The sequence below is a fragment of the Botryllus schlosseri genome, chromosome 12 (assembly GCF_051294905.1).
Source record: "Botryllus schlosseri isolate E-star chromosome 12, Bs_hap1, whole genome shotgun sequence".
NCBI classification, from domain to species: Eukaryota; Metazoa; Chordata; class Ascidiacea; order Stolidobranchia; family Styelidae; genus Botryllus; species Botryllus schlosseri.
Genome location: NC_137247.1, coordinates 23696292 through 23723082, shown reverse-complemented (window position 1 = coordinate 23723082; position 26791 = coordinate 23696292). Strand labels below are relative to the sequence as shown.

At 40.6% G+C, this 26791-nt stretch overlaps 2 protein-coding genes across 2 annotated transcripts in view; one reads left to right on the top strand and one right to left on the bottom strand.

The window, feature by feature from the left end:
• Nucleotides 1-26791, top strand: part of LOC145452075 (phosphonoacetaldehyde hydrolase-like) — a 69243-nt gene that overhangs the window by 9365 nt on the left and 33087 nt on the right. Inside the window, exons 2-3 of the mRNA XM_080330291.1 lie at nucleotides 17705-17839; nucleotides 18028-18167. Of these exons, the coding sequence (XP_080186417.1) occupies nucleotides 17756-17839; nucleotides 18028-18167 (224 nt within the window). The 5' untranslated portion in view covers nucleotides 17705-17755. The remainder of the gene's footprint in view (nucleotides 1-17704; nucleotides 17840-18027; nucleotides 18168-26791) is intronic.
• On the bottom strand, nucleotides 18802-26287 carry LOC145452074 (uncharacterized). The gene is made up of 4 exons (XM_080330290.1): nucleotides 24192-26287; nucleotides 20290-20498; nucleotides 19567-19659; nucleotides 18802-19076 (listed from the first exon to the last, which is right to left on the bottom strand). Exons 1-4 carry the CDS (start codon nucleotides 24712-24714, stop codon nucleotides 18897-18899), a joined length of 1005 nt encoding a protein of 334 aa, XP_080186416.1. The 5' UTR covers nucleotides 24715-26287; the 3' UTR covers nucleotides 18802-18896.

The following is a 26791-nucleotide window of genomic DNA, read 5'->3' as shown; positions in this document are numbered from 1 at the left end:
TAGCTATGTTAATGGAAAGGATCAACTGAAAATCGGCATACGTGACACGAAATAGGCCATGCGTCCCTTAGACATTAGGAAGTCGATTCAAAGTGATGACCTTCTTTTAGTCAACACCGCACAAGTAACGAAAAAAGTGGGTGAATCGGGAGTCGAGTCAAAGTGACGAAATTTTATTTTTTTGATATACGCGGCACGATTTCCAGTAAAATTTCAAAATCAGCCCATTTCGATGTCGGTTAACTAACTTTTTGGATTCTAAAATGTGGTAACCCTAAAGTCCCACTAATACATGCAGAAAATAGTCGACAAGTCAGTTCGGAAATTTGCGTTTGCCCACGAACTTTGCCAGGTTAATCAAATCACTATAACATAATTTTGCTGTAATCATATGTCACCATCGCATTTCTATGTTTCGAATTGCTCGCGACGTGGTGACGGCAGCATAGAAAATCCCACAATAAAACGAAAACGAACCCAACCCTCTTCATAACATAGTAATTGGATACAAGTCATTGTTTTCTCTGAAATATGATTTTTAAAGCAAGTCTGGTGTATTCCGGACAGACTATTAAAGTTGAGTATATCACTGCGTAATATCCTCCTCGCCATCTCATTCTCGTAAGCGGTGTCTTACAAAATGCCTAGAAGTGGGCCGTGCTACAAGTCGGCAGATACGGAATCAAAAATAAGGAATATCAACCTGGTGTAAATGGCCATTGTAGTCGACAAACACCATGAATACCACAAACAACAACAACTGAGTCATATCATCTGACTGGTTAACTAACGGTGTCAAAGTAAATGCTGTGAAACTGAATATAAATCTACGGGACGAAACTCTACTGTATAACAATTGAGCAGTGTTACACTAGGTACACAATTGAACAGTATATTCATATTGAAATGAACCCGAATATTTTCTTACACTCGGATGCGCAACAAACGTAGACGTCACAATTTTCCAAACAAAGGGAAGTTTGACATGAGCGACGAGCGTATGACCTCTCCCAGTCGCCACCATTATGAGTAGCTCTCCAACAATAAGTGCGCGTGACGCTGACAGAATCAACTGACAGCTCATCGCCCGTGATTGGTGAAGTGAAATGTCGACCATGGGGAGGACATAAATTGCAGATGCTGCCTTCACACCAAAGAGAAAACACGATTACTTCTAATAAATGACTGACTCTACCTACGATTAGGGTTGCATTGAAAACAAAAATCAATTTAAAATAAACATGTTTAAAACAAGGCCCTAATTTAAAAACATATATATTTTTTTAAATAAATGACGTCACGAATTTTCAATTGTGACGTCATAGTGAATTGACATTGACATTGACAATTGAAAATATAGGGTAAAAATAGCTCCTTTGACGAAATATATGTACTATTCCTGTTGAACCGACTATTTTAAGGGTTCCAACCATCCCATATCGATATACGTCGGCTATATCGGGTGGTAAATGTCCGTAGGCTCATACAGCATGTTTTTTGTCAAGTATTTACACAATTATAGCATAATTTTACGACTTATCCAAAACACATTTTTTGAAGGCCTTTTTCTAAAACACTGATTAAAACATGTTTTAAACAGAGTCTTTTAAGACACCGTTTTTTTTAAATGCAACCCTACCTACGATCATTGTCAAGGCCCCAAGTGGACCAATATGCGCAGCTGATAAATCGCTACTCAAAAGATTTGGTGTTCTAAACATAGAAGACACGAGGAAACTAGAAATTGTCATGTTTATGTGTCAGTTCCATTGTGGTTACAGTCCCACAATTTTCAACGACTACTTCACGTCGGAATCAAAAGCGCACAATTACTACACACGCGCGTCCTCGAAGAACAACTACCATATGATCAGGATAGAATACAAGAAAACACAGTGCTCTTCAAGTATGCCAGACCTATAGTGTGGAGCAGCATCTCGCCGGCTATCCGACAGTCGTCGAGAATGTCCACATTCAAATCGAAATACCAGCAATTTTTACTGAATCAATACTATAGTCAGATTACCCGACCACGACCTGACATATCACCCTCGCCGAAGCATTCATTTTGTCACTTTCATTCATGCTATCCTTTCCTTTATCCAATGTGCATGCCTCTTATTTACGTGCTGTAGGCCAAGATGGGTGGGTGATTAGAAGACTACTCCAAGTCGCTTCGGCGCCCTCCTATCTTTTCATTATAACGCAATCTTGTGGTGTATTGATTTGAGAAAAAGTTTAAGAAAATTATGATGGTGAATCACCAGAGCGCAGGAGTAGATGAACTTCGCATATGATGTTGTTATTTAAATTATTTGGATACTGCAGTAACTGCTCGCTATAGCCCTTTGTCGTTCATATGCCTTGACATTGATGTAGGCCTACGTGTACACACAGTACATTGACGTAGGGTGTCATGCCTTCATTCTTTTACTGCGCTCCAAATCATAATGGCTCAACCTTGTGTTTCACCCACCACTTCATTTACGGAAATGATATAACAATATGCCTACTAGTAGAGTGTGAATTGTATGGTGCAATACAAATAGAATCGAAATAATAACGGCTCGTCACGTCGGCATCCACTGACAGGCAGCTGCTATTCACATGCGCCTGTTTTGTTGCGTCGAAATTGAGATGTGAGATCAAGGTATAATGATAATGACACGACAGTGGCCCTCAGGTATGGATAACCATTAACCATATAGCACATTACTAGCAGAATACGTATTACTATATTATATATATTACTAAAGTACTATATGTGTTACAGATATCCGAGTATAGTCAGCACTCTTGGTGTTTTAGCAATACAAATCTTCATTTAATATAAGGTTACCATACGTCCTCCTTTAGGAGGATTCGTCTTCCTTTTTCAGGTTTTTAAAAATGTCCTTCGATGACGCCTAAATTTCCTCCTTCTTGGCAATTCGTCCTTCTTCACAGCTTTTACAGCTAGGATAATGGAGAGATTCGAGCGAAAATGGGCATAAATAACACTAAATATAGCAAAGACGGACGTTCGAGGGGGTGATTCGAGGTTCGATTGAAACTAACGACCTTTTTTAATTTTTTTCTTAGTCGACAACATTATAAATTTGAGTAAAATTTTTGTAAATCGGAAGTCGATCGGAAATGACGGCGTTTTTTTGTCTATACTCTCAAATTTTACAGCAAAAATAGCGAAATAGCTTTCAGTCTTGATCAACTAACTTTTCTTATTTGGTAAAAGTGTCCGCCTTTCCCGACTCCAACATACGGTAACCACAATTTAATACCTACAGTTGGATTACCATATCGGTCTCCTTTAGAGGATTTGCCCTCCTTGTTTCCGGAAATTGAAAACCTTCAGCAGTGTTGTACAACATTGGACATGGTTCCGCGAGAAAAAAAGGTAAGCTGCCGTGAATTGCGGTGAGGTTCGTCGCTGAGGAGGCACTGACACACACGCAGGTAAAGTACCCGATGAAGATACACATTCTCTGCACCCTGTTAGTCGTTGCAATTCAACATTTTACAATACATATTTATGTTTTTTCTATATAGTGAAATATTCAGTTATTTAATACAGATTTCTCAACGAAAAGGGTGAAATGAAAAACGTAAAAATATTTTGTTTAGGGTTTAATTTCGGTTTTATATTCTGTATTGCCCGTTTCTCGTCCCATCTCCGGTTTAAAAGATTGAAATATAGACACTGTATAGACAAAGCTAAATATATCAGTCACAAACATCAAAATTAATTGGTTGAAGTCTTGAAGACATACAGACTGTAGAAAATCAGGGTTAGATTCATCATTTTGATTGGGGATGCAGATTTCCTCGGATTAAGATTCGCAAATATATAAAACTCACAAGGATAGCTGATTGAGTTGACGGCCTGTTTCTTATCACATTAGCCGCCATCTTCACACGCAGGCTATCTATAGGCTGTTCCTCGCCATTTGATCCGCCGAAGGCTAAGTGGTGTCTTACAAAAACCTCTAGAAGTAGGCCGTGCTACAATTCGGCAGATATAGAAACATCAGATGGGATTTCGACCTGATATAAATGACTATTACAGTCGAAAACACCATAAAGGCCAAAACAACGACGAGGCAGGCTCTGTAAGTAGCTATCACATACCACAACTCAACGTAGCTATGGATGGAAATTACATAAAAGCTACACCAGTAAGGGAATGTATTTGTTCCGCATTACGTATTTGCTATATCCATTGCTACTTTACAATTCATACAGCACTGCCGGTTTCCGAAACCGATAGCGCGAATCACTGTAGGGGAGACCGGAGACAATTGTAACACTTTTTGTATTTTCCAACATTACGTGTTTTTCTCGTGGAAATTTCAATTCCAAAGTTTTATATAAAGAAGCCAACAACTCGATAGTTGATATAAAATCTAAAATGGAACTCAATTAACAATCAATCATGGAAATTTTGGGTCGCGAAAATCGCCGCTCAAATGTTACAATCGCCCCGCACACAGGAGCAATTGTACCACCCTTGCGGGGCAATTATGACAGTGTTATTTATAACTAAAAACAAACGAAATGAACAACGAAAACAGAAGCACGAATTGTAATATTGCATTGAACTAAAGAAAGAGACGTTTGAACGCTTCCAGACTACGCCCCATCGCATTTATGGCATCTGAATACAATATCACCCTTCGTGTCTTGTTCAAAGCTTAAAGTGTACAAGAAACACATTCATTCCATCATCTCCCTACACGTATTCGGCCTCTTCTACCAAGGTTCTGTTGTTCAGCGTGCATAATGGGTTGGTTTTTCGGTGCGAAACCGACCTGGTTAACATATCTTGGTTGAATGGGCCGATGATAGTGCAGCAAAACGAAGACACAGCATTGTGTGGCGTCAAATCTATATTGACATTCTTCTGTGCTGTACAAAATTAAAATAAATTGTTCACGCCAATTATCAAAATGTAATTAGGCCATGATCAAAGTCAGGGAATGAGGATTCAGTCATGACCATTGAAGGTCGACACACCAAAAGTCGATCAACATGAGAAAGGGTGGTTGAATCACGGAAATAACCGAACCGTAAGATTCACATCACCACGTTTGTATGGGCGTTACGACAGATGATTATTTTAGAATTGGTATCGCAAGGTAGTATCTGCTCCGGTGAACTTCTGGCTGTTGCAAGATTATTCTGCAGTAGATAAATGGTAATACCAACATATGAACAAAGACATTCAGAATTGATATCATATTGTAACGGGGCAAAAGTAACAGAGTGTTACGATTGCCCCTGACACGCTCGACCATGATTAGTGTCTCAGTATGGTACCTTCCCGGTGATGCAAGTCCTAGTCTTTCAATCACCACGGTAGACTATGGTAACATTGTTCCAACTACATATATTACGTAGTAACCACTTGAGGTACTATTTGTCTAAACAAATTATTCCGGACCAGAAAATATTTACTCAAGGGTCAAAAATTTCGTTTTTTTCAAATTATTCCGGGGTTTTGCGTCGTAGCTCAACGTAACTCCAGGTATAATAGAAGAGATAACTACTGCATGCGCACTCAAAATATCAAGCCGATTTATCCACCCTACTAGCGGTGAGATCGATTGTTACATCTGTCCCTAGTTGCAGTTGTACCCGGTCTCCCCTACTGCGATTTTCCGATTGTTAGCGAATAGTGAGTGAGGCAGGGCACCACTATAATAAATAACTAAAGAATTAGTCGCCGTAAATACTATTTTATTCATAGCCTGATTTTTCGACGACTATAACTCCGCTCCACTGGTTGAAATTGAACCAAATTTGGTGAATATCGTTTCTATAGACAACCGAACACTTCCATGGGGTGAACAGAAAATTTTCAAATTTCTTGTTATTTATTTTTATATACTAAATAGAAATTTGCTTCTCCTGTAGCAATGCGGCTACTGGTTGGAATTTAACCAAATTTGCTGTGTAGGCTTAAATTATATAACCTAACAATTTTATCAAGTAGCCAGTACGATTTGAGGAAAAAAAGTCATTTTTGAAGACCACTACTGTAGATGGGCAGGGTGTTTTCAAAAATTTAGGGCAAGAGAGAGAGAGAGAGAGAGAGTTCTTTTATTCGTCAACCATGAAATATAGTAAAGGCAATGTCCACAAACATTCACGTCCAATAGTATACATTTTAAAAATTTTCCTAACTATAATTTACATGGTATAGACTGGGAGACCCGATATGACCGAAGTCTTCTAGGCCGGAGTCACCCAAGCATATTGGCAGTATTAATTATAATATGGATCAATTTCTTCTCTCAGAGTAGCACCGCAAAGAGTAACGAAATAAACAAAAGTAAATAAAAGACAGCAACACTAGTGAAGGACGGTTACCATTGTGATCAGAAAATAACAATTTTACCCATGTACACAGTGGTAATATTATTGTAGCATATTAAATGAATCAAAACAACGAACAACATCACTGTGGTCATGAGATATGTTCTTAGTACTTGGATAATATAAATTTGCAATAGCGAGCTTTAAATGTATGATAAGGAAGAGTACGGTAGAAAGTTGGTACATTGTTCCAAAATTTCACACCTATATAAGATAGGGAATTTCTTGACAGTCTTGATGAATTCAATTTAACAAATAGGGACTGATTCTGTGAGAATCTTGTGTTATAATGGTGAATTGAATTGGGGCATTGAAAAAAGTTGTCGAAATATACAGGTAGTGTTCTTTCATTATATTGTTTCATGATTTTTACAATTTCAAATTCATATAAATCCGAGACCTTGAGAATGCCCAATTTTCTAAATTCAGGACTGACACTGCTACATGCAGGTATATTAGATATAATCCTAATGCCTTTGTTCTGTAATACCTGGAGCTTGTTGATATGCTTCTTGTAAGAGCAGCCCCACACTGTTATTCCATATGTAAGATGGCAGTGGACGAGCGCATGATAAACAGGTAGGAGAAGTGATATTGGAACCAGCTTCTTCAGGCGATAGAGTGCACCGATGCCACGAGATATTTTGCTTGCTATGTAGTTGATGTGATGGTCCCATACTAGATTATCATCAATAATAATACCTAGATACTTGACAGATTGACTGGTTTTAATCAAAGAGTCCTTTAGTTTGAATTCTGCGATCGCATTGTCGAGAGATCCTTTAGAGTCAAATACTAGAATTTGGATTTTGAGGGGATTGATATGTAATTTATTCGAAGACACCCGATTGCTAACGGAGGCTAGTTCAGAGTTAGTATTGTTAATGGCAGCAATGCCCGCACTGACAAGTTATCCAAATCGTAAACCTAGTCCATGCGACTCCCCTAATCCTGATACTGCTGTAACCATCAAACTCTTCGGAGATGTAACCATCAGACTCTTCGGGGCTGTTCCCAGAGCCCAATTCCGAACGGTCATTCCACATAGTTCGAATGTCCTTACTGAACCGGTCTTGCCTGCCAACGACGAAGTCCCTCCGCAGGGACGAAGAGACATACATGTCACCGCGATTGATAGTCCTACTTCCTGTGTCTCTGGTTTTTACAAACTCGACAATTCTGAAGACTCTGACACCAAGATGCAAGCTCTGTCCAACGTCGAAGACGCTGCGCCTCCGCACACCACAAACATACGTCACGAAGTGTTTCCTCTCAAGAGAACGGAAACCGTCAAACTACCCTGCAACAAAGAAGCTGCCGAGAAATCGCTCGAAGACCAACGCTCTGAATTCGCGGAAGAACCCGAGTTCTTTCAAAAGTACGAAGAGAAAATCAACGAGTACCTGCTACCTCGGTGGCACTCACAAGTCGTTTTGCCAGACTTGCTGCCTTCCTCCGAACGAACTCTTGACCCTATCAATTTACATACGCAACAACGAAAGATGCTGAGCAGCCGCAAACTGCAGCTTGCCGCAGCTGTTTCCGGCAACAAACTTGCTATAGACGTTGTAAAAGATTTCGACTACGATATCGACGCCGCTCGCTACTGTACCGACAGCACCGCAATGCTCCACAGCATTCGACCGACCTCCGCTCGATTCAACGCCTTCGTCCGTCAACGACCGCCTTGAACCAGGATCGCTCCGCGCGCGCGTTACCTGTCATGTGTTTCTTTTCTGTCCCGACTTGAATCGTTCTCAGCTTCCTTGAGAAGCATAAAAACCCATAATGTTACCGCACAAGGTCCCTCGCTTTGATAATAATTCGTCACTATCCTGCTACTGCAAGTTCTGTCCCTAATTTAGGTAATAAAGTAATAAATGATGATGTATCTTCGGGTGAGGCAATCGTTATTATTCATTTTTTTGCATGCTGTTATTACCTGACCTTCCGTCAGTATTGTCGGTATGGTGAAGACTACACCATTCCGAGTTGTTATTTCTATGTGGGGCGCATCATTTTCCTCTGCTGTGGGGCTGTGATTGGAAAGGGCCCTACTATTAAAAAAAGAATAAACGAAGTAACATTGAATCGCGCGCAGCGTGAAGAAAATTTCAAGATTCATTAACATCTCTCAAGAATCTCTCAAGTCAATTCGGTAATTCAAATTGCATGTCAACGGCCGCCGATATAAACAAACGTGTCCACGGCCGATATAAAAAAACGTGTCGATATAAAACAAACGTGTCCACGGCCGCACAAATTTCCTTCCCATACAACCCTAGTTTCGGCCCCGAGCGGCATTGCCGCCAATGTCGGCATTGGCGGCATTGTCGGCAATCACGACATTGGCGACATTGAAAAAATATATACATGTAGACATTAGCGATATTGGTGACATTGGCGACATTGACAAATCAAATACACCAGTCGTGTTGGCCACGGTTCATCGATGCCCAGTCTAACGAGACGAGATCACGTCAGTGGGTTTATCGGATCCGGATTTTGAATGTAAAAAGTCGGAGCCAAATAAGGGATCCGGATTGATTCAGGGTTCCAGTGTAGCCGGAACTACGATCCATCTCCGATCATGTTTGGCGACAGTGACAGTGTGTTCAGTGTTCACTGTTCAGTTATTTCAGCTAGCTGGTCGTTTACACGAAACTAGGGAGGATAGACAACAACCAGGACTGTTGATATGCAAGCTGACTTGACGGCCTGTCGATGCATGTCTGCATGAGCATGTCAGTCAGATCAGTCATTATTTCTATCGATTGACAAACACCACAAGATCGAGGTATAATGAAAATATAGGAAGATGTTAAAACGACTTGGACTAGTCTTTTCAATCATGACGCACATCTTGGCAAGAACGTGTAAATGAGACATGTGCAATTGTGCATTGAATGAAAAGCCATGCATAGACGGGACTGATAAGATAAAGTTATATGTAGGCTAGTAATATACGCCAGGGTGCTTTTAGCATACTAATTCCTAGGTAGCGACGTACGGTTGAATCTTGAATCATCTCGTAAATCTGATAGCAGACCCGCCAGACACTATCTGGAAATCGGCTAAACTGGGAGACGAAGCTGTCAAATGACGAAAAATGACCTACCGTGTCACTCGATCTCCAGCATTTTAGTGATATGATCATCTCTGTTTGCTACATACTACACTACAAAACATAATTTGTAATTTTGGTCGTAAATTTAAGACATTGAGAAGATTTGGTCTTATTTTCCGAAAATTTAGTCTTACTGATGAAGGGAGGTCTTAAAATCAAGACTGATCAAACTTTTTAAGACCATGATTAAATTATCAAGATTATTCGGTCTTAAAATTAGACTGATTCAGCTTTATAAGACCATATTAAATTGTCAAGATTATTCGTTCTTAAAACCCAGGTTGGAATCCCGGTACGTTTAGCGCAATATCTTTGGTGTGCCAAGACGGTTCTCGGCGTCACACCTGTGTGCAGTCAGTAGAATCTTTGGTGTGCACGAGACACCGATTCCATATTGGCTTAAAACTGAGACCAATAAACACTTCTTAAAAGACACATTGTGCTTTTTAGTTTTTGGGACAGTTTTTGATGCCTCAGTTTTTCTGATCTTGTTTTTGAGACGAATTTTGCTAATCAAGAAACATCATGGTCCGTGGTCTTATAAATCAGAATGGTTAACTGTCATGAGCCCGGAGCACAAGACGTATTTAGCTTTCTTTGACAAATTTTGATCTATCGAAGGTCATTGCAAATACAATCTAGCGGTGGCTTGAGAGCGGAGAGGTAGAGCCAAAACGTATTTGGTGGTGCCATGTTTGTCCTTTTCTCGTTGGTCACATGTCACACTTCAAATAAGTCAAATACAGGAAGCATTTGAGCCAGAACAAGAATTCGAAGTACCGTACCTTGTCACTTTTCACTGACACAATGGTGGTGGCACGTTGCACCCACCACAAATACTTTTATATACTCTGACTAGAATATGTATTGTTTTGAGGATTGTATACAAAGTGGTATATACAATGAAAATTTAAGTACCCGTAATGGGTATCTATGAACTGCAAATCCAGGTATGTTATGCTTCCCTTCATGCAGAACCTAACAGTGACAAGAGTACCCCCTCTGCACTCGTAGTAATTTCATGCGATTTTTCTCTTGTCTTCAACGGACAATGGTCTTATTTTCAAACAATTTCGGTCTTAATTTTGAGACGGAAAATTGTTGTTAAGACCAATAAGTCTTCAAGACATTTTTAAATGAAAAGTCACTTCAAGACCATAAGGCCAAATTTGTCTTATTATTTTTTGTAGTGTAGGCAAAGCTGGGGAGCCGTGAGCCCCATATGAAATCGGTGTTCCGTGCTTACGCGATTCCCCTGTGAGGCGCGTGAGCAAAACTTGGCCTAATATGACGGATGAGTATAGCCATGATTCTCAAAATAAATTGAATAAGGCGCTCAGAGGGAATTGCGTGAGCCCGGAATACTATGATTCTTTACGGGGCTCACGTTTTGCCACGAAACGCACCAGTATTCCAGGGCCAGGAATTAGAACATGTTACTCGAGTGGGAATCCCAGTTTGATACAAATATTCAAGTGCATGGAATGTGAACTTGCGTCGCGAAAACTTGAGTTATGCGCCGCTATTATGCAATTTGAAGTTGTGAGTCACAGTCGACACATTTAGGTGTCTTACGATACGAGAGTTGGTATCTTGGAAATTAGTGGGAAAGCATAGCTGTTTTGCTGCATTAGTGCCAGTATCCAGAAGTGAACCTGTGACCCAGACTGGAAAAAGTGGCTGTCTTCGGCAATAACTTGCTCTGACAAAAGGGTTTCTTGCATATAATAATCAAGTGTTTAATGGAGAAATGTGTCTGCCATTGCCACCAATTTCACTCTGCTCTGTAACATACGGTGACATGACTCTGCTCTGTAACAGTGACTAGAACCTATTTCACAAAGGGACATGTTGACTAAATAATTGTTTTTCCGTGACGAAAGCCAATAATACATTACATTACATTACATTACTAGTATATGTTATTGATTGATTTCGACACATCTCAGCAGTTACCAAAAATGCTACAGCGTGTATTGAAATTTAATCACTAAATTATATCTTCATTGCGCAGTTGCTCTGTTACGACAAGTTTCTGTTCTCACAAAATTCGATAAGACAAGACACTAATATTCCAATCATGCACAATTGATTCCGGAAAAGGTACCTTAACCCCACCCTGAGACTGAGCTCAGTATTGAATGCATAAAATTAAGTCCGTCGAAATCACTGACTGTTGCATGGCGTTAAATGCGCGCGGTCATGCCAACACAAGGTTTGCTAAGATAAAGAATATAATCATGGCCAAAGTGAGTCGACATGTTTTGAACATCACTGATCTACGTGTCAAATGACTTGATACCAATCATCACACAAACTTTACTACTGTATATACCTTAACCTTTTCTCTGGGCAGTTGTATTATGTTGATTTCATGTGTGGAAACTTCCAGTCACGCACTATTTGGGAAAAAGCCATGTGGATCTCAGTCAGATAACCAGTCACCACAAAGTCTATCGCATAGGCCTATATTTTTTTTTATCGCCTATTGAAGGGATTTTTGCTGCAAGGTATGGGATTTATTATTGGTGAAATGGCATGTACTCATAATGAATCTAAGAGAGGTGTGCTGCCATGCTACTTCAATGAAGGCATCTGTGCTTGAAAGAAAATTTTTGACAGTGATGACATAAAGTTACATTTCATGACAATGCTCACAGCTCTATCAGTCTTGCCGTCATATCACATTCTGAATTGCAGAAAATGTAGCGAGCTTTCACCTGCAACCTGGGGTTGGGCAGTAGACGTGTTGTTGATATCAATGTATCTGAGCTGGATGTTGTTTTAGATGTACCGTAATTATTTTGTTGCTGTAGCATGCTGCACCTTCCCTCAGACATGATGCTATTTTCAAATACTGAAATCATGGTATGCAATTTTGATTTGTTTACACATTTCTGCTGCTTTTGAATCATTCTGGTTTTCTATTATTGGTTGCACAAACTCCGAAACAGTTATTAATTGTAATGATTCAAGACGAGCAGCGAGATATGATTTTTACGAGTTAGCCTACCATGGATATTGCCCGGGTTGGAGTCCCGGTGCGTTTAGCGTAATATCTTTGGTGTGCCAAGACGGTTCTCAGCGTCACACCTGTGTGTGGTCAGTAGAATCTTTGGTGTGCACGAGACACCGATTCCATATTGGGATATTGCCACTTTGGGTTATTCTATGAACAACAATCATAGTTACGATATAGTATTTCCACAGTGGTAGCCTTGTAACCTCGGTTGGTTGTATTGCAGCATACGAAACATGTATTACGAAACTGCTCAGTTTTCAGTGTTAGTGAAAATTGCTGTAAAGCATTGTTACAAAGTGCTATGAAATCGGTACGCTCGAAAAATACCAAGGTGATGTTCGGTAGGCACTATGTTATTTGCGGAACCGTAACAAAAAAAGTCCTTAATGGAAATTTCCACATCTTTCATACAGTCATGAGTCATGACCAATGTTCCCTCTAATTTTCAATGAGTCTGCGCACACTCACCAACTTACTGCGCAGACCCTTGGACAACAGTGCATAGCGACTACATAAGAGGTCATCACTTCGGATTTATTGTGCGCAACTTTGATTTTCTGTGCCAGAGACCGTGTCAGCACTGCGCATTTGCGCACGTGCGCAGCTTAGAGGAAACATTGGTCATGACGTCATAATGAGTGACACACGATTCAGAATCGAACCCCTCAGGAACTCAGTTTTGCCTATATCATTTATATGATTAGCTGCACGTACTGCGAATCAATCGTCATGATATACAATTCGATATGTTTACGCATTTCAGCTTCCTTTGAATCATTCTAGTTTTATATTATTATTAGTTGTAAATACTGCGAATCAATCAGTATATTCACAATGGCATTTTTGTCGAAGAAATTCCCAGAGGTTCCGGAAGACAAGAAAATCAAGACCGATTGTTTCTTGGATTGCTGCGATGAAATAGTCCGATTTTTTGATATCCTCGGCACCACAGTCTTCAAACCCGTGAAGACAGATGTCGCTGGGAATGTGGGGAAGATCAGAAAACGTTTCCTCGAGAAGCCTGACAAGTTCGCAACTCTCACGGATATCGTCGAAACCGAAATGACAGAAACGGATAAGAGTTTGAAAGTGAAAGGTCAAGGGATAGCTACCAATGCTCTTATGTGGCTGAGGCGTGGTTTGAAATTTATATCCTTGTTTTTCAAACACCTTGTTAATGAAGATTACGTAGCCAAGGATGGAGATAGGAACAATCTTAAAAACTGCGCTTTGATGGCGTACGAAGGCTCATTAAAGAAATATCACGGTTGGATCGTGGGCAACATATTCAGTCTCGCGATGAGAGCTGCTCCGGGAAGGGAAAAATTACTTCAAGACGTTGCAGGCCGAACAGATAATGAAAAAGACGAGGAAACATTGTGTACGATCAAGGAATTCTCCGTCACTTTCGATCAGACTATCGTTACCTTGGAGGAATTGTACCAAGAGAAACAGGTCGAGTCGGATTACGTCGCATAGGAAGGCATTCCCTTTTAGACTGCATTTTTACAATGGTGCCTTAACTTCGCTTAAAGCTTTAATCGTAGATGTATGGTTTATATGAGTTGAATCATGGACTCAGTAGGCCGGTTGCTATTTAGTTGTAAACCTGCTAATCCGCTGTCACCCTGTCTTGTTGTGCAGTCTATCTGTGTTCGATTATTTGCAACTTATGGCCATTTTCGTTTTATCCATTTCAATGAAATATTTTAGGCCCGCGTGTAACATTGGCGGGTAAGCTAGCAAACGCGCGCATGAATCAAATCTAAACACATTCTACTTTAGTGCGCTGTTGATTTCTGATTATGAATTGATGTGTATCTGTGCTTTCACCATACTTACACGCTCTCAGTCACTTGTGACTAGAGGTGGGCAAATTCAAGTTCTTGAGTGATTCCTTTCCGATTCGAGTATTCGAGCATCGCTCATTATTAGTCACAACAATATGAATGGTGTTGAAAGCAGAGTTGTTACCAAGTCATAAGGTTCAGACCGAGTCACAAGTAAATCTCACTTTTATTTTTTTGACTCGAGTCGCGTCGAGTCATTTTCAATTCATCACACAGTCAAGTCAGTGAGTAGAGGGTGGAGTCCGAGTCATGGTATTGTGACTCGAGTCCAAGTCATTGTGTTCACATTTCAGTTTTGAGTTCAATCCTGTCCAACCCACTTTTTGAACACTTCTCGAGTTATATCAAATGGCTCGCATTCATAATATCGTAATTTTCATCAGTCCCAACCAATGTTCCCTCTAATTTTTGACGAGTCTGCGCACACTCACCAACCCACTGCGCAGACCCTTAGACAACAGTGCGTAACGACTAAAGAAAAGGTTATCACTTCGGATTTTTTGTGCACAACTTAGATTTTCTGTGCGCAGAGACCGTGTCAGCAACACGCATTTGCGCACCTGCGCAGCTTAGATGGAACATTGGTCCCAACACTTTCTGGCACTATTTTCCAAGCATCAGGACTGGGAGACGAAATACCAATGATGTGGTGACTTCACTATTCTTCCAAGTTACAATGAAATGCCTCTCTCGGCCGCCCCAGTCTCGAGTCGTATGACTTGGTTCGAGTCATGCACAATGACTCAAGTACAAGTCGAGTCACAGGGTTGTAACCAAGTCACAAGGCTCCGAGTCACAAGTCGATCTCACTTTAATAGTTTTGACTCGAGTCAAGTCGAGTCATTTTCAATTCACCACCGAGTCCAAGTCAGCAAGCAGAGGGTTGAGGGTCGTTGAACTCTTATTAGCGTTGAGCTTATAACTCGGTCTCTCATTACTCGACTCATTAGAATGAATACTCGATTCAGATTCGAGTACTCGAATGATTATGCTCGGCTCTACTTGTGACCCATCACTATGTCATATTTTCGTGCTTAATCGCTTCAACTCAATTTCTTATGTGATGCTCATAGAATTTTACTACCTCCTAAGGTTGCTTGCTTGAATGTGCTTCATGATGACGGTGGATGCATGTATCGTGTGTCGTAGACTACTCCTGTACCAAATTTTGTTGTCATATTCGAAGTTTCAGTTTTTAGCACTATTCTGAATTTCGCCCAAATCAAAATATTTGTTTCGAGCTAAAAAAATAATGCAGTCATTTCTTGGTGTTACATCGCTGTGGACTGTGGTAATATTCCCAGTCACAAACATTGTGATACTTTTGATGCCGTGGTGTAGATTTTGATATCGGTATGTCTGTAGAAATTGTGCTAAGTAATGCCTATGTTAGTTTTACAATTCTGACACGATAATTGCTCAGAAATGTCTTATTTTGTGGCATAGGTTTCAGTTAGTTGCTCAGAAACAATATTTCTGCTGTTCAATCATGTTTGATACTTGATTTTGGGCATGCCGCTTAGTAGCGCTCAAAATGGTTTCAGCTTACTAATACAAATGGGTACTATCTTATACAGGAAGTCATGACTTGCATAATTAGAAGACTCATTTTTCTATGCATTTATCCATATGTGTATTGTGTTGTAGCGCGATACCATGGTTGATGAAATCCACGTAGGCTACTTTCTACATACGTATAATCATGCAGAAATAGTGGTGATTAAAAGGTAATACGGATATCTCGCGGTACATCGTAGTTTTTGGTGGATCAGAATATGTTGCCGGTTGTCGCTTACCAGTGCTGGTAAACATCAAATATTTGGATAGATATATTTAATGATTCAAGTGAGGCACACAAACTTGCCTTTCCGCCATGACAATAGAGCTTCTACCTGGGTTGCATCATAAAATACCTATTTGTGCCATATCTATTATTTGAATGCAGTTGCATGCGATACCGATGAAATGTTTCATCTCAGCATTTGGATTATTTGTATACGTATGATACAGTATTATGCTGAATACTGCAGTACACAAATAGCTGAGCAAACATCCTTATGCTGCTCTGAATAACATGGGCTAGATTCACAGTTGAATGAGTGGTGGCCATAGAGTAGTTTCCTATCGTGCTAAACACAAGCTTGCTATGATGTTGCAACGGGCTACTAATGATAATAATGAGCTGTATGTTTTGTCTTCCGAATGCCCTTTAATTTCTCTGTTTCCTGATATTTTACCCTCGTGTAGGGAACTGAGATTTTCACAGTACAAGTATCATAAGAATGTGCGTATTCGTGCCAATTTAGAGCATTGTGTAATCGTCTTGTTGCTGATGTAGATGATGCAATTGCTGTCAATAAATGAGAATCTGGAATTTTGTTCGGATATTGGGTGTTGTTTTGCATCAATGATACTTTTTGACCAGGGATGAGCAATGAATATTGAATCATTTTTGTTGTTAGATTTGCATAGATTTGCATAAGATTGAGGTATATCAAACTAAGTCAGGTCTGTCCGATGTCGAATCATGAGGCAGATCACATTGGAATTGGGCTTACCCTGGATTTTTTCATTGTTTTCATTGGCATTTACTAATCATAATTCTTTGACAATTTCAGCCATAATGCTATGCAAACCTCTCTCAAACTACTTTCTACTCAGAATCCATACCGAAAAAAGAAGTTAGTTTTACCGAAAAACTGAAGTAGAAGTGGAACTAGTCGAAAATCAGCCACTTGAGTAGGAGTGCAAGTATGTAAAACCTACTTGAGTGCTAGAAGTACGTCATTGCTGACGTCTGTAATCGACCTTTTATATATTATCTGCAACAAGTAACGCCAGATTCGGATTCAGCGCCCCCAAACAAGGTAAAAGGGCCCAAATGCAGTCTGTCGCAAAATTGTTGACCAGCGAATCAATCATGCTAACTGACTCCTGATGATGGCGCATGCAGGCACACGATACAATTGTGTGTGAGAGAGAGTTCGCACTCATACAAGACAACTGAATTTTCAAGGACGACAGCCTACTAGTATTGTATTGCAGTTGACAGTGATTCGATTAGGTATTGGAGATCGCTCCGAATTGGCTGTGGTTCGATTTCCCTCTTCAAGACAGTCAGTCGAGCTTTGCACATCGTGTCTGGAAATAATTTCCTGTTTGCTGCAGAGCTAATAATCGCCGGCAAAACTGACCTGAATATCCGATTTCTCGGAATGGAATAAATAGTACTCCTGTGCATATAGAAGCTATACGCTCTCAAGTCATCACCATATAATTAGTCTATTTTACTGCGTACGACGCAATAAAGTCTTTCAATCATTGATTTTGTAGCTAGTTCGCGTTGCTTAGTTTGCTATAGTAATTTGTTACCAGTGCGAAGGAATGAGGCCGGCTCAGGAAATCGCACGACTCGCTTCAACGTCGTTCTACAGCCGCATATCAAAGCCGAATCAATACAGAGGCGCAGTTGAGTATTCACTTTTACTACATGATATAGCTTGGGTGAAGTTGCTGACTTCGCGAATTCTTACATATATGAACAATTGATCACACTTCGTACGACTTCACACATAGCGTTTCCTTAGATAGCGAATGTTTTCACGTGGGCCGCAATATTGCGGTGATGACGTGCAATTGTGCATTTTATCTCGAAGGTCAAGGCCGTTGTTTTGGATTGGAGTGGCACCACTGTCGACGCACACGTACTAGCCCCAGCAACTGCATTCGTGAAGACATTTCAAGCGAATGGCGTGTCAATCACCATGACTGAAGCAAGGGCGCCGATGGGCAAGAGGTGAGCGCTCGCCATATTTTTCGTGTTTATGACTTGGAGAATGTGAACATAAAATGGCATAACTGCTGTATCACAATTATCACCAAAATATCCTGAACCGATTTTCGGATAACCAATTTGCCTTTACACCCTGGGCCAGGTCGATGGACTGGTGTTCCAGCTAGGCGCCTCGTCGATATCCGATCGATCCACATAAGGGCTATCATATTATAAAAGAACAGAACGAAACTGGACCGTGCTGTAAGTCGGCATATGACATAACACCATAACCATGCGTTTATGTCCATTGTCCATGCAGCAGTGCGGTATCGCGCTTATATAGCCTAACTGACCGAGCCGGCCGATTGCTTATCAATCTTCATTGTCGTTTTTGCAATCGTGTGTTATGTTTTGGCTTATAAAATGTTACTGGCGAAAGAATGAAACAGTTACGATGCTTTGGCTCTTTTTCACTGTTAGCGACGGCTGGGATTATCCCGCTACAGCTATGCGAAATGGGATCGAAAGATTCCTCGGCAATACTGTGCTTCAAAGCATCATCGGGGTCATCTCAAAACCGCGTTTAGTGTGGTTTACTCTGTGCTGCCACACAGCGACGTCCGTGTCGAATCATAAATTATACGAACTAAGAGACTGTCTTCATTCACCGCCGCCGCCGGCACAGGCAACGCGATAGAAAGGTATCCGTATATATTTCCTTGAACAGTGTGCAAAAAGACAGTTGAAGTTTCAAAACAAGAATTCCCTCGCGGAAAATAACTTAGCCAAAGCTCCCATCGTCAGTATGAGTGCTGTCAAGACCAGAATCCCAGTCAGAGCGATGACCCAGAAGTTGCTTGATATTAACGAGGAAGTTAAGCCGGCTTCTGGTCGTCCATCCCGCACGTGCAACGCTTCCGCCATAGCGTCCTGTTAAAAGCAACAAAAATTTAATATGAAAAATGTCTCGGCCTTAATTCTTATCTAATTTTTGGTTTTACTGGAAATGCTACAGGAGAGCTGTTTTGTACGAAACGAGTCAATCTTGTTGTACAGATATTTGTCATTTTCATGAATATTCGCGTATACGATAATTCTATGTCAAATCCAATTAAAAAAAAAACCGCTTAGCAATAATTATATTTCCAATATAATTTGAAAAAAACTGTAGCTATAATATTAATTCTAGTATAATTTGGAAAATTGTGTAGCTATGATTCAAATTCTCTAGTTGCTCGGATCTGAACCCTATGACCGGTCCGCTTCTCATACACGGGCTCCAAGGTTCCGTCGCAATGAGGTTCCGTCGCAATGAGGTTCCGTCCAAGGTTCCGTCGCAGAAGGCGGTGCATATAACACGCGTTACCACACGTCCCAACGTTGTGTGGATGATTGCCGGGAATGCCTGTATAAAACTCACCCATCCTCCATGATCTATTATCCAATGTAATAAATTGGCTTCGACGAATTCGCAGAATACCGTCACGACGTTCTCTATCAATTCGACATGACCCTGGAAAGTATATGTGTTTCTATCGGTAATCAGTTGATTATACATGGCTGAAGAGTCAGCTTTGTCATTTGTTAGCTTTGATATTTCGCTACTTGAAGGATATTCTCATATCGTTGAAGAGATTGAAGGAGGGTATTGTCGAATAGCAATCCAACGGCGTTTCTTCCTATGCATTTTGACGGTGAGTTACTATAATTCACTAGTTTTGATATCGGGCTAACGGGCTGATGCAGGACTGTTCACAGAAAAATGTAAAACGATACGCCGCCGGAAAGGCGCGGACCTAATTGTTTAAATAATCTGGATTTCCACGCGAATAATTTTCAAGAAGCTATGGTATTGATTATGTGCAGTATATATACCAGTCGTCCTGTGTTAGCACACAGCAGCCTCTAGTTTACATAAAACACGTATTGAAGCACCATGCATATCTTGAAGGCATTTTATCAGGTTTAAAGGCGTGATCCGAAGTACATACTATGTCCGCACGCCCCTTGTTAGAGTGTAGAATATTCTAAGATGACTACCAGATCGCGTAAACATATCTACGCGATGCATCATATTGTACCCAGCGAATATTCCAAGATTCCAGACTAGAGAATCCATTCATCATGGACATATTCTCCATACCTGAGCAATACAATCCACCGATAATGATCCGGCTATGCTCAGCAGCGCGAGTATTCTTCCCCATCTATATTCATCAGGGTCGGTTCCGACGACTTCAATCGCGAGTCGCTCGAACAGCACTCGCATTTCTTCATTAGATCGCAGCACGTATCCCAATTGTCTCGCCAGATTGCGGAACAAATGAGGATGCATCTCCTCGAATATCTTGCCTGTAAGAGATTATCGAATACCGTTGTTTATGGGGAATCGTGCCTGCTAGTCAGAAGAATAAACATGCGGTTTCGCGCTTCGACTGGAATCGAACATACATGTATACTCGGTCGGGATTGAGTATATTGGGAACTGTTTGGTAGAAATCGGCTCGACATTACTTGAATGTGTTTTGGCTACTTGATAATTTCAAAGTCGTATTGAGCGTGGAACCATTACGGACCCTTCGTCCAGAACATGTTTTATGCTTTAAATCCGACTGCAATTTTAATTCTCGCGTTCAGACTGTGTATGCATTAAGGTCTTTTTTAGGGATGGTGTGAACGTGAGGTTCACGTTCGAGTTCTGTGTATGTGTGTGAACCTCCGAAATTTAGAGGTTCACGTTCAGAAACGAACCTCGGTAGGTTCTGCACTGTGAAGCTTTTTCATATATTACAATTTTAAATTAATTATAATATATTTGGTTAGAATTTGTGGCATTACAACTGCGGGCCACCCTTTGCAAGGGGCTGGCAGCATAAAAATCAACACTAAACGAGCATGCACCTTGATAATCTCAAAAATTCTACTTGCCTTGTTGCAAAAGTTTGCTAGAAATATCCAGCTTTCCGTCTGTGAATATTTAGTGACTCTCTGCTGTGAGCTTGACCCGCAATTACGCAACATCAAGAGCGAAATACACTACATGTAGGTAGTCAGCGAATGATGCTTATTCAACCGATCAATGAAATTGATATCGTAGTCTGATGTAAAAAATCTAGCAGGCGTACAGGGTTAATCTTGATTTCATGTTTATTGTGTCATAAAAATCAAATCTGTGCGATTGGGTGTTGGCTACTGCTGTATATGTTGTACATTGGGTAGTATCGGTATCAAGTATAGAAACCCGTTTTTCACTCTGCTCAATATCAACATAGCAATACTCAGACGCCGAATACATTGTCCGGTCTGGCCTAGACCGGTAAGGCGTCAGCTTATATTCCCTTGCAAGTCCTCGTCGAAATTGTTTGCAAAGCGATGGAAGATATTTATGTTATGGGATTATTTTATCATTTGATTGCCCCGATTGATGCAGTTGGCGTCAATATGTACGTCAGCATTGTGGCATTATGTGGCCCGAGTCGTCGCTAGGTATCGCATACATTTTCTTGGGCTATCACTTCACTGAAATGTAGGGTTGTAATTAGCAATGTGACGTCACGTGACGCCATGAGGTTCGCACCATCCCTAGTCGTTTTACGTATCTGACTCGACCACTGCGTATCATAAGGTGAATACTGTATATATATTGTGGAAATCACTGTTAGACATCCAAATAGACTTTATCTGACGGGATTATACGTTAAACACGGTGGGATTTGACGACAATACCCGTGGGTCAACGCCGGTGAAATAATTCAGTTTCCTACAGTTTAAGTAAAAGTAAATTCCCCATCGATTACGGTATCACAGGATATAGGCTCACAATTCACTTAAGAGAAGGACCATCTAGCGAAGGGGTGTCAAACATACAGACCGCGGGCCGCATCCGGCCCACCAGACGGTTTCATCCGGCCCGCGCAGCAATTTTGAGTAGATTGAAAAATGCGTGTATTATCGAGCATATTTAACAGCAAATGTTGCTATTTTTAGTAAGAAATACTTCCCGTAAATAATCCCTCACGACAGCCAATGTAGAGTATGTTCAATTGTTCATGTTCATACGCCATAGCCATCCGACAGCATTGTTGTGATTTCACTTCAGTCACCACTATGAACAAGTCATTCACGTTGAGACCCAATTTCGAGAAGGCAAAAAAAAGTGCATACAGAGTTCCGAGTTTCATGGGGAATGGGACCCAAAACCAGGTATTGAAAGAAGCGAAAACGCCAATGTGAAACTTTTATATGCAGGTTACATGGAGAATATAATAGTTACACGGAAATATAATTCTAATATATATGGTCAGGTCTTGTTTTACTCAAAACGCACACGCAGGGCTGACTCCGGGATACGACTGCACCAAAGGGTGCATAGAAATATGAACAATTCATATCATCGTCGAAGCCTCTGTTTTAGCTGTTTATAACTGTATTCAACACCCAATCATCGTATTATTGCCATAATTTCACAGTTTGCGAATTAAAGTGTAGCTAGAACAGAACCCCTATGATCCGTAATATGATGAGATATAGGCCTACTATCGTATGTATAGACTTGATGATAAAGTATTCAAATTAAAATCAATGCCATGAGTTTTGAGGTAATATTTTGGAATCATTTGACTGGTGCGGCTCGCAAGCGATCTGAAGGTTTGGATCCGGCCCGCGACGCAAGTTGAGTTTGACACTCTGGATCTAGCGAGTTTGGACTTTGAAGTGATCCATTTATGGGGCGGTCGCATTAAATATAATTTACCAGGATCGTGGATTCAAAGTTGTCGCAAGAAGCGTCACTTTATGCGAGGTGTGGTGTACCAGTTGTGTACCAAAGGTGAGCAAACTGCGGCCCATGCGTCAGATGCAGGCAGTGAGTGACATTTGTGTGGCACGCGAGAACGGTACTGACTTTTCTATATGGAAACTATTTTGGTTTGTGACATAGTGTTCAACTACAAGTTATAATCTGGTGATGGCTCATCTTTCATTCAAAGGTCGCCGGAAGATTTAGAAGTTTATAAATTCTTAGTTCCAATCACAATCTTGCTACGAAAGAGTCTTAAATCAAATTCGAATGCAATCCTGATACAGATAAAACATCGAATTCGATTCTTTCAAAAACACATTAACATATATCGGGAGGCCTGTACGGTTATGCAGATTGCTGATTACTAGCAACAACTTTTCACAATCCTCAGTGCGGTGTACTTCGCGCAGTAGTGGTCAACGTAGGTAGGCATTGAATTAAGTAGGCCTATATATAGAATTGATGAAATCAATTTCTGTTCTGCTATACAATAGCAGCTATCGCCAACCTCAAAATTATAGTTTTGGCCGTAGGTGGCATGACGTAATTAGTGTTTGTGTTGTGACGTTGCGACATACAAGTGACTTCGCTTCATCGTTGAAGTAATTTAGCTCATTCTGGCTATGCCCAGCCAGTATTACGTCATTTGAAGAGGTGGTCACCTGGTCGTGGTCAGTAACGAAGTACCATTTTAGAGTAATCAAGTTGCTTTGGCCCTCTTGCACTATTACTAAAGTGGGTATGTTTAATGAATGATTGTTCTTCCAGCAGCTACTTGGCAAAATTACTTTTTACAGTTGGGATTTAAAAAAGCAGAGAGTACAGTTTTAGGAGTGAAATTGTCGCTAGAATCGTCCAAAGTAGCCCATGTTATATGGTGATTGAATATATTTTATGAGATTCTACCTATGTGTATATATAGTAGTATTAGTTATTATGCGGCAGTCGTACGTAACCAATTCTGGTTATCTCGTATGAGTATACGACCCTTCGACCAAATCTACTTTTAGAACTACCAACTAGAGAACTTTTTAGGACCTTTAGTTTTCTACATCCACTTGAAGTAGTTTTGTCATGTCTAGATAATTGCTTATTCTACTTTCAATTGTTCAGAAAATTGCGATATCACTCTTACTCCTACCCGAGTGGCAACTGTGACAACTTTGACCACCTCTGGTAATTCTGAACAGAAATATATGCCTCTTAAAACCGTGTCCATACTGAGTTGTCCAATGTCGACATACCTATTTTCAATATCTGAAACGATAAAATCTGATCCTTGGCCGGTGGATATTTAGTGATGACCACTCGTCCTTGGAATCCCGCACGCTTCAGTCTGTAGCATATAAAGTCCCGGCATATCCCTTGCGTCGTTTGGATTACATCCTCCGGCAAAGTTGTATAAAACACACTGTCCTCGTCGTCGAGTCCGCTGCCAACAGCAGTGTCGTCGGACCGAATGGAGTGTACGATCATGCCATCAGACACCAGGACTTTGGAACTTTTATTAAACGATGTCCAACGTTTCACGACTTCTTCGCTTCCGATGGGCGACTTTCCTTTGTCGCAGTATATGACATTGACGGATGATATTTTGCGTCCTAGCGGTACCGGTTTTCTGCTGTGTTTGCCATTGCGTTTCGGTGTTTCTGTAGGGCGGGCGCTCGTGAATATCGGATTCTTCGAGCTTGACTTATTTTGGTTTTCTGGCGCACTCGTACGTTTGTTCACGTGTGATTCCAACGATCCGGATTTCGACTCCGTCATTACTATATCCTTGTATGTGTATTTACGGCATAGATTCTAAGCGTACGATGATGGCAACGTAGCAACCCATCCCAGCTTTGAAATACTATCTATAATTCAGAAGCATTGGTTAGGAACGCTTTCGAATGATCCCTGTAGTGTAGACTAGAATTGTTCAAAAATAATTTTGAAATTGTATTTACTCTGGGTAGTCCAGGAATTATCAATGAAAAACTCGAATAACTTCATTTCTACGGGATGGAATTGAGCCAAATTTGGTGTGTAACGTTTTTATTGGCCAACCTAACAGTTTTAGCTATTAGCCGCAAAAATCAATTATTTTCGAACAACCCTATACTGCAACATCCACGACTGAATCTACTACTCCGCACTCTATATACAAATACATTCATATCTGTCGTGACGTTCCGTGGCTATTCCTAACGCGTAGTTTTAGTACGGCCATTATAGTCGAAAATGTATGTGATGGAGTTCGCATATGGAATACGATTGCTGGATCCTAGCAGACAATAGCATAATAATAGGATCAGGGACTATGCAAAAGAAAACGTGTTAGAAAAACAATTAAACCTTGCCATGAAGCATAATAGCCGTAATATGCAATGGTCATTTTGTCTATGTATTCCCGGTGATGCGTTATTAATACGTTTGTTGTGACTACTCATGTAGCAGACAGATTTACTTCCTGCGTGTCTACACTACTCTACACCTTACCAGCCCACATTGCATTACGGAGCATACCAATTGATGACACGCCTTGACGACACTCAAAGGCGCCATACCAAATCTGATAAGCTCAGCGGACCTGGTGACTTATTTTAGCAACAGACCAATACCACAGTTCTAATCAAAACAGAGAACGGTGGTGATCATAAACCTGTCACAAACAAGACTGATGCCCGAGACGGGCAGAAAGTATCCAGTGGAGTTTTCAAATAAAAGGGGCACGTACAGCTAGTTATTCACGCAGGCGAAAACGCCAAAGCTGATTGATTGTATGGAAGTTACAGTGCTCAGAAATAAAAGGCAAATATGCCAGCCTTACGAATATATTTCAGACGTTGATGCAAGTAGGTTTAGCAAATGAATCTCCCATATTCACTCGAATCATGACGTCTTTATACTTGAACTAAATAACGAACCGATAATCGTCGCCGCGTATACCAGAATCGCGATTTAATAATTTGAACCAAATTTGATGGTATGTATTTACAGCTGACCCTATCGCCTTCCTCGTAACGCGTGCGCGGGTGTAATGCCGCATATCTGGACCACGAATAAAACAAACGGAGCATAGAAACATGCCACGTGATATCTTCTTGACACAAGGGTATCGAGAGTCATTGTTTTCGTTGTTTATAACTGCATGCAATCGGCCAATCATTGTATTTTCTCAAGTCCACTCATTGCGAAGAAATATGTTGCTAGAATAGGGAATAGGGCTCTAAGGATAGGGTTACCCATGCGTCCTCCTTTAGCAGGATATGTCCTCCTTTTTCAGGAAATCGATAACGTCCTGCGATGACGGCCAAATGCCGTATTGTTTGGCAATTCGTCCTCCTTTATAGCTTTGATAGCCAGGTTATTGTACAGTAGGGTTGTTCAAAAATAACCTTTTTTCCTGAATCTTGCTGGTTACTTGATTAAATCGTTAGGTTGCCTTAAAAAACGACGCACACCAAATTTGAATTCATTCCAACTAATATTCGCGGATTTCGTAGAGTTTGAAAATTTTGAATTTGCCTAAAAATACAAAAAAAAAATTTTTTCAAATTTTTCTTCCGACCTTATGAAATTGTTGCGCTGTCTTCAAAAACGATGGAAAACAAATTTGACTCAATTCCAAGCTGCAGAAGCGGAGTTATTCAAGTTTTTTGATGATAATTCTGGGATGATCCACCAATCAAGGATAATCCTAGAATTATCAAAGAAAAACTGAAATAACTCCACTTCTACGGCTTCGAATTGAGTCAAATTTGTTTTGCATCGTTTTTGACGACAGCGCAACAATTTCATGGGGTTGGCAGAAAAATTTGAAAAAATTTTTTTTTTGCATTTTCAGGTAAATTCAAAATTT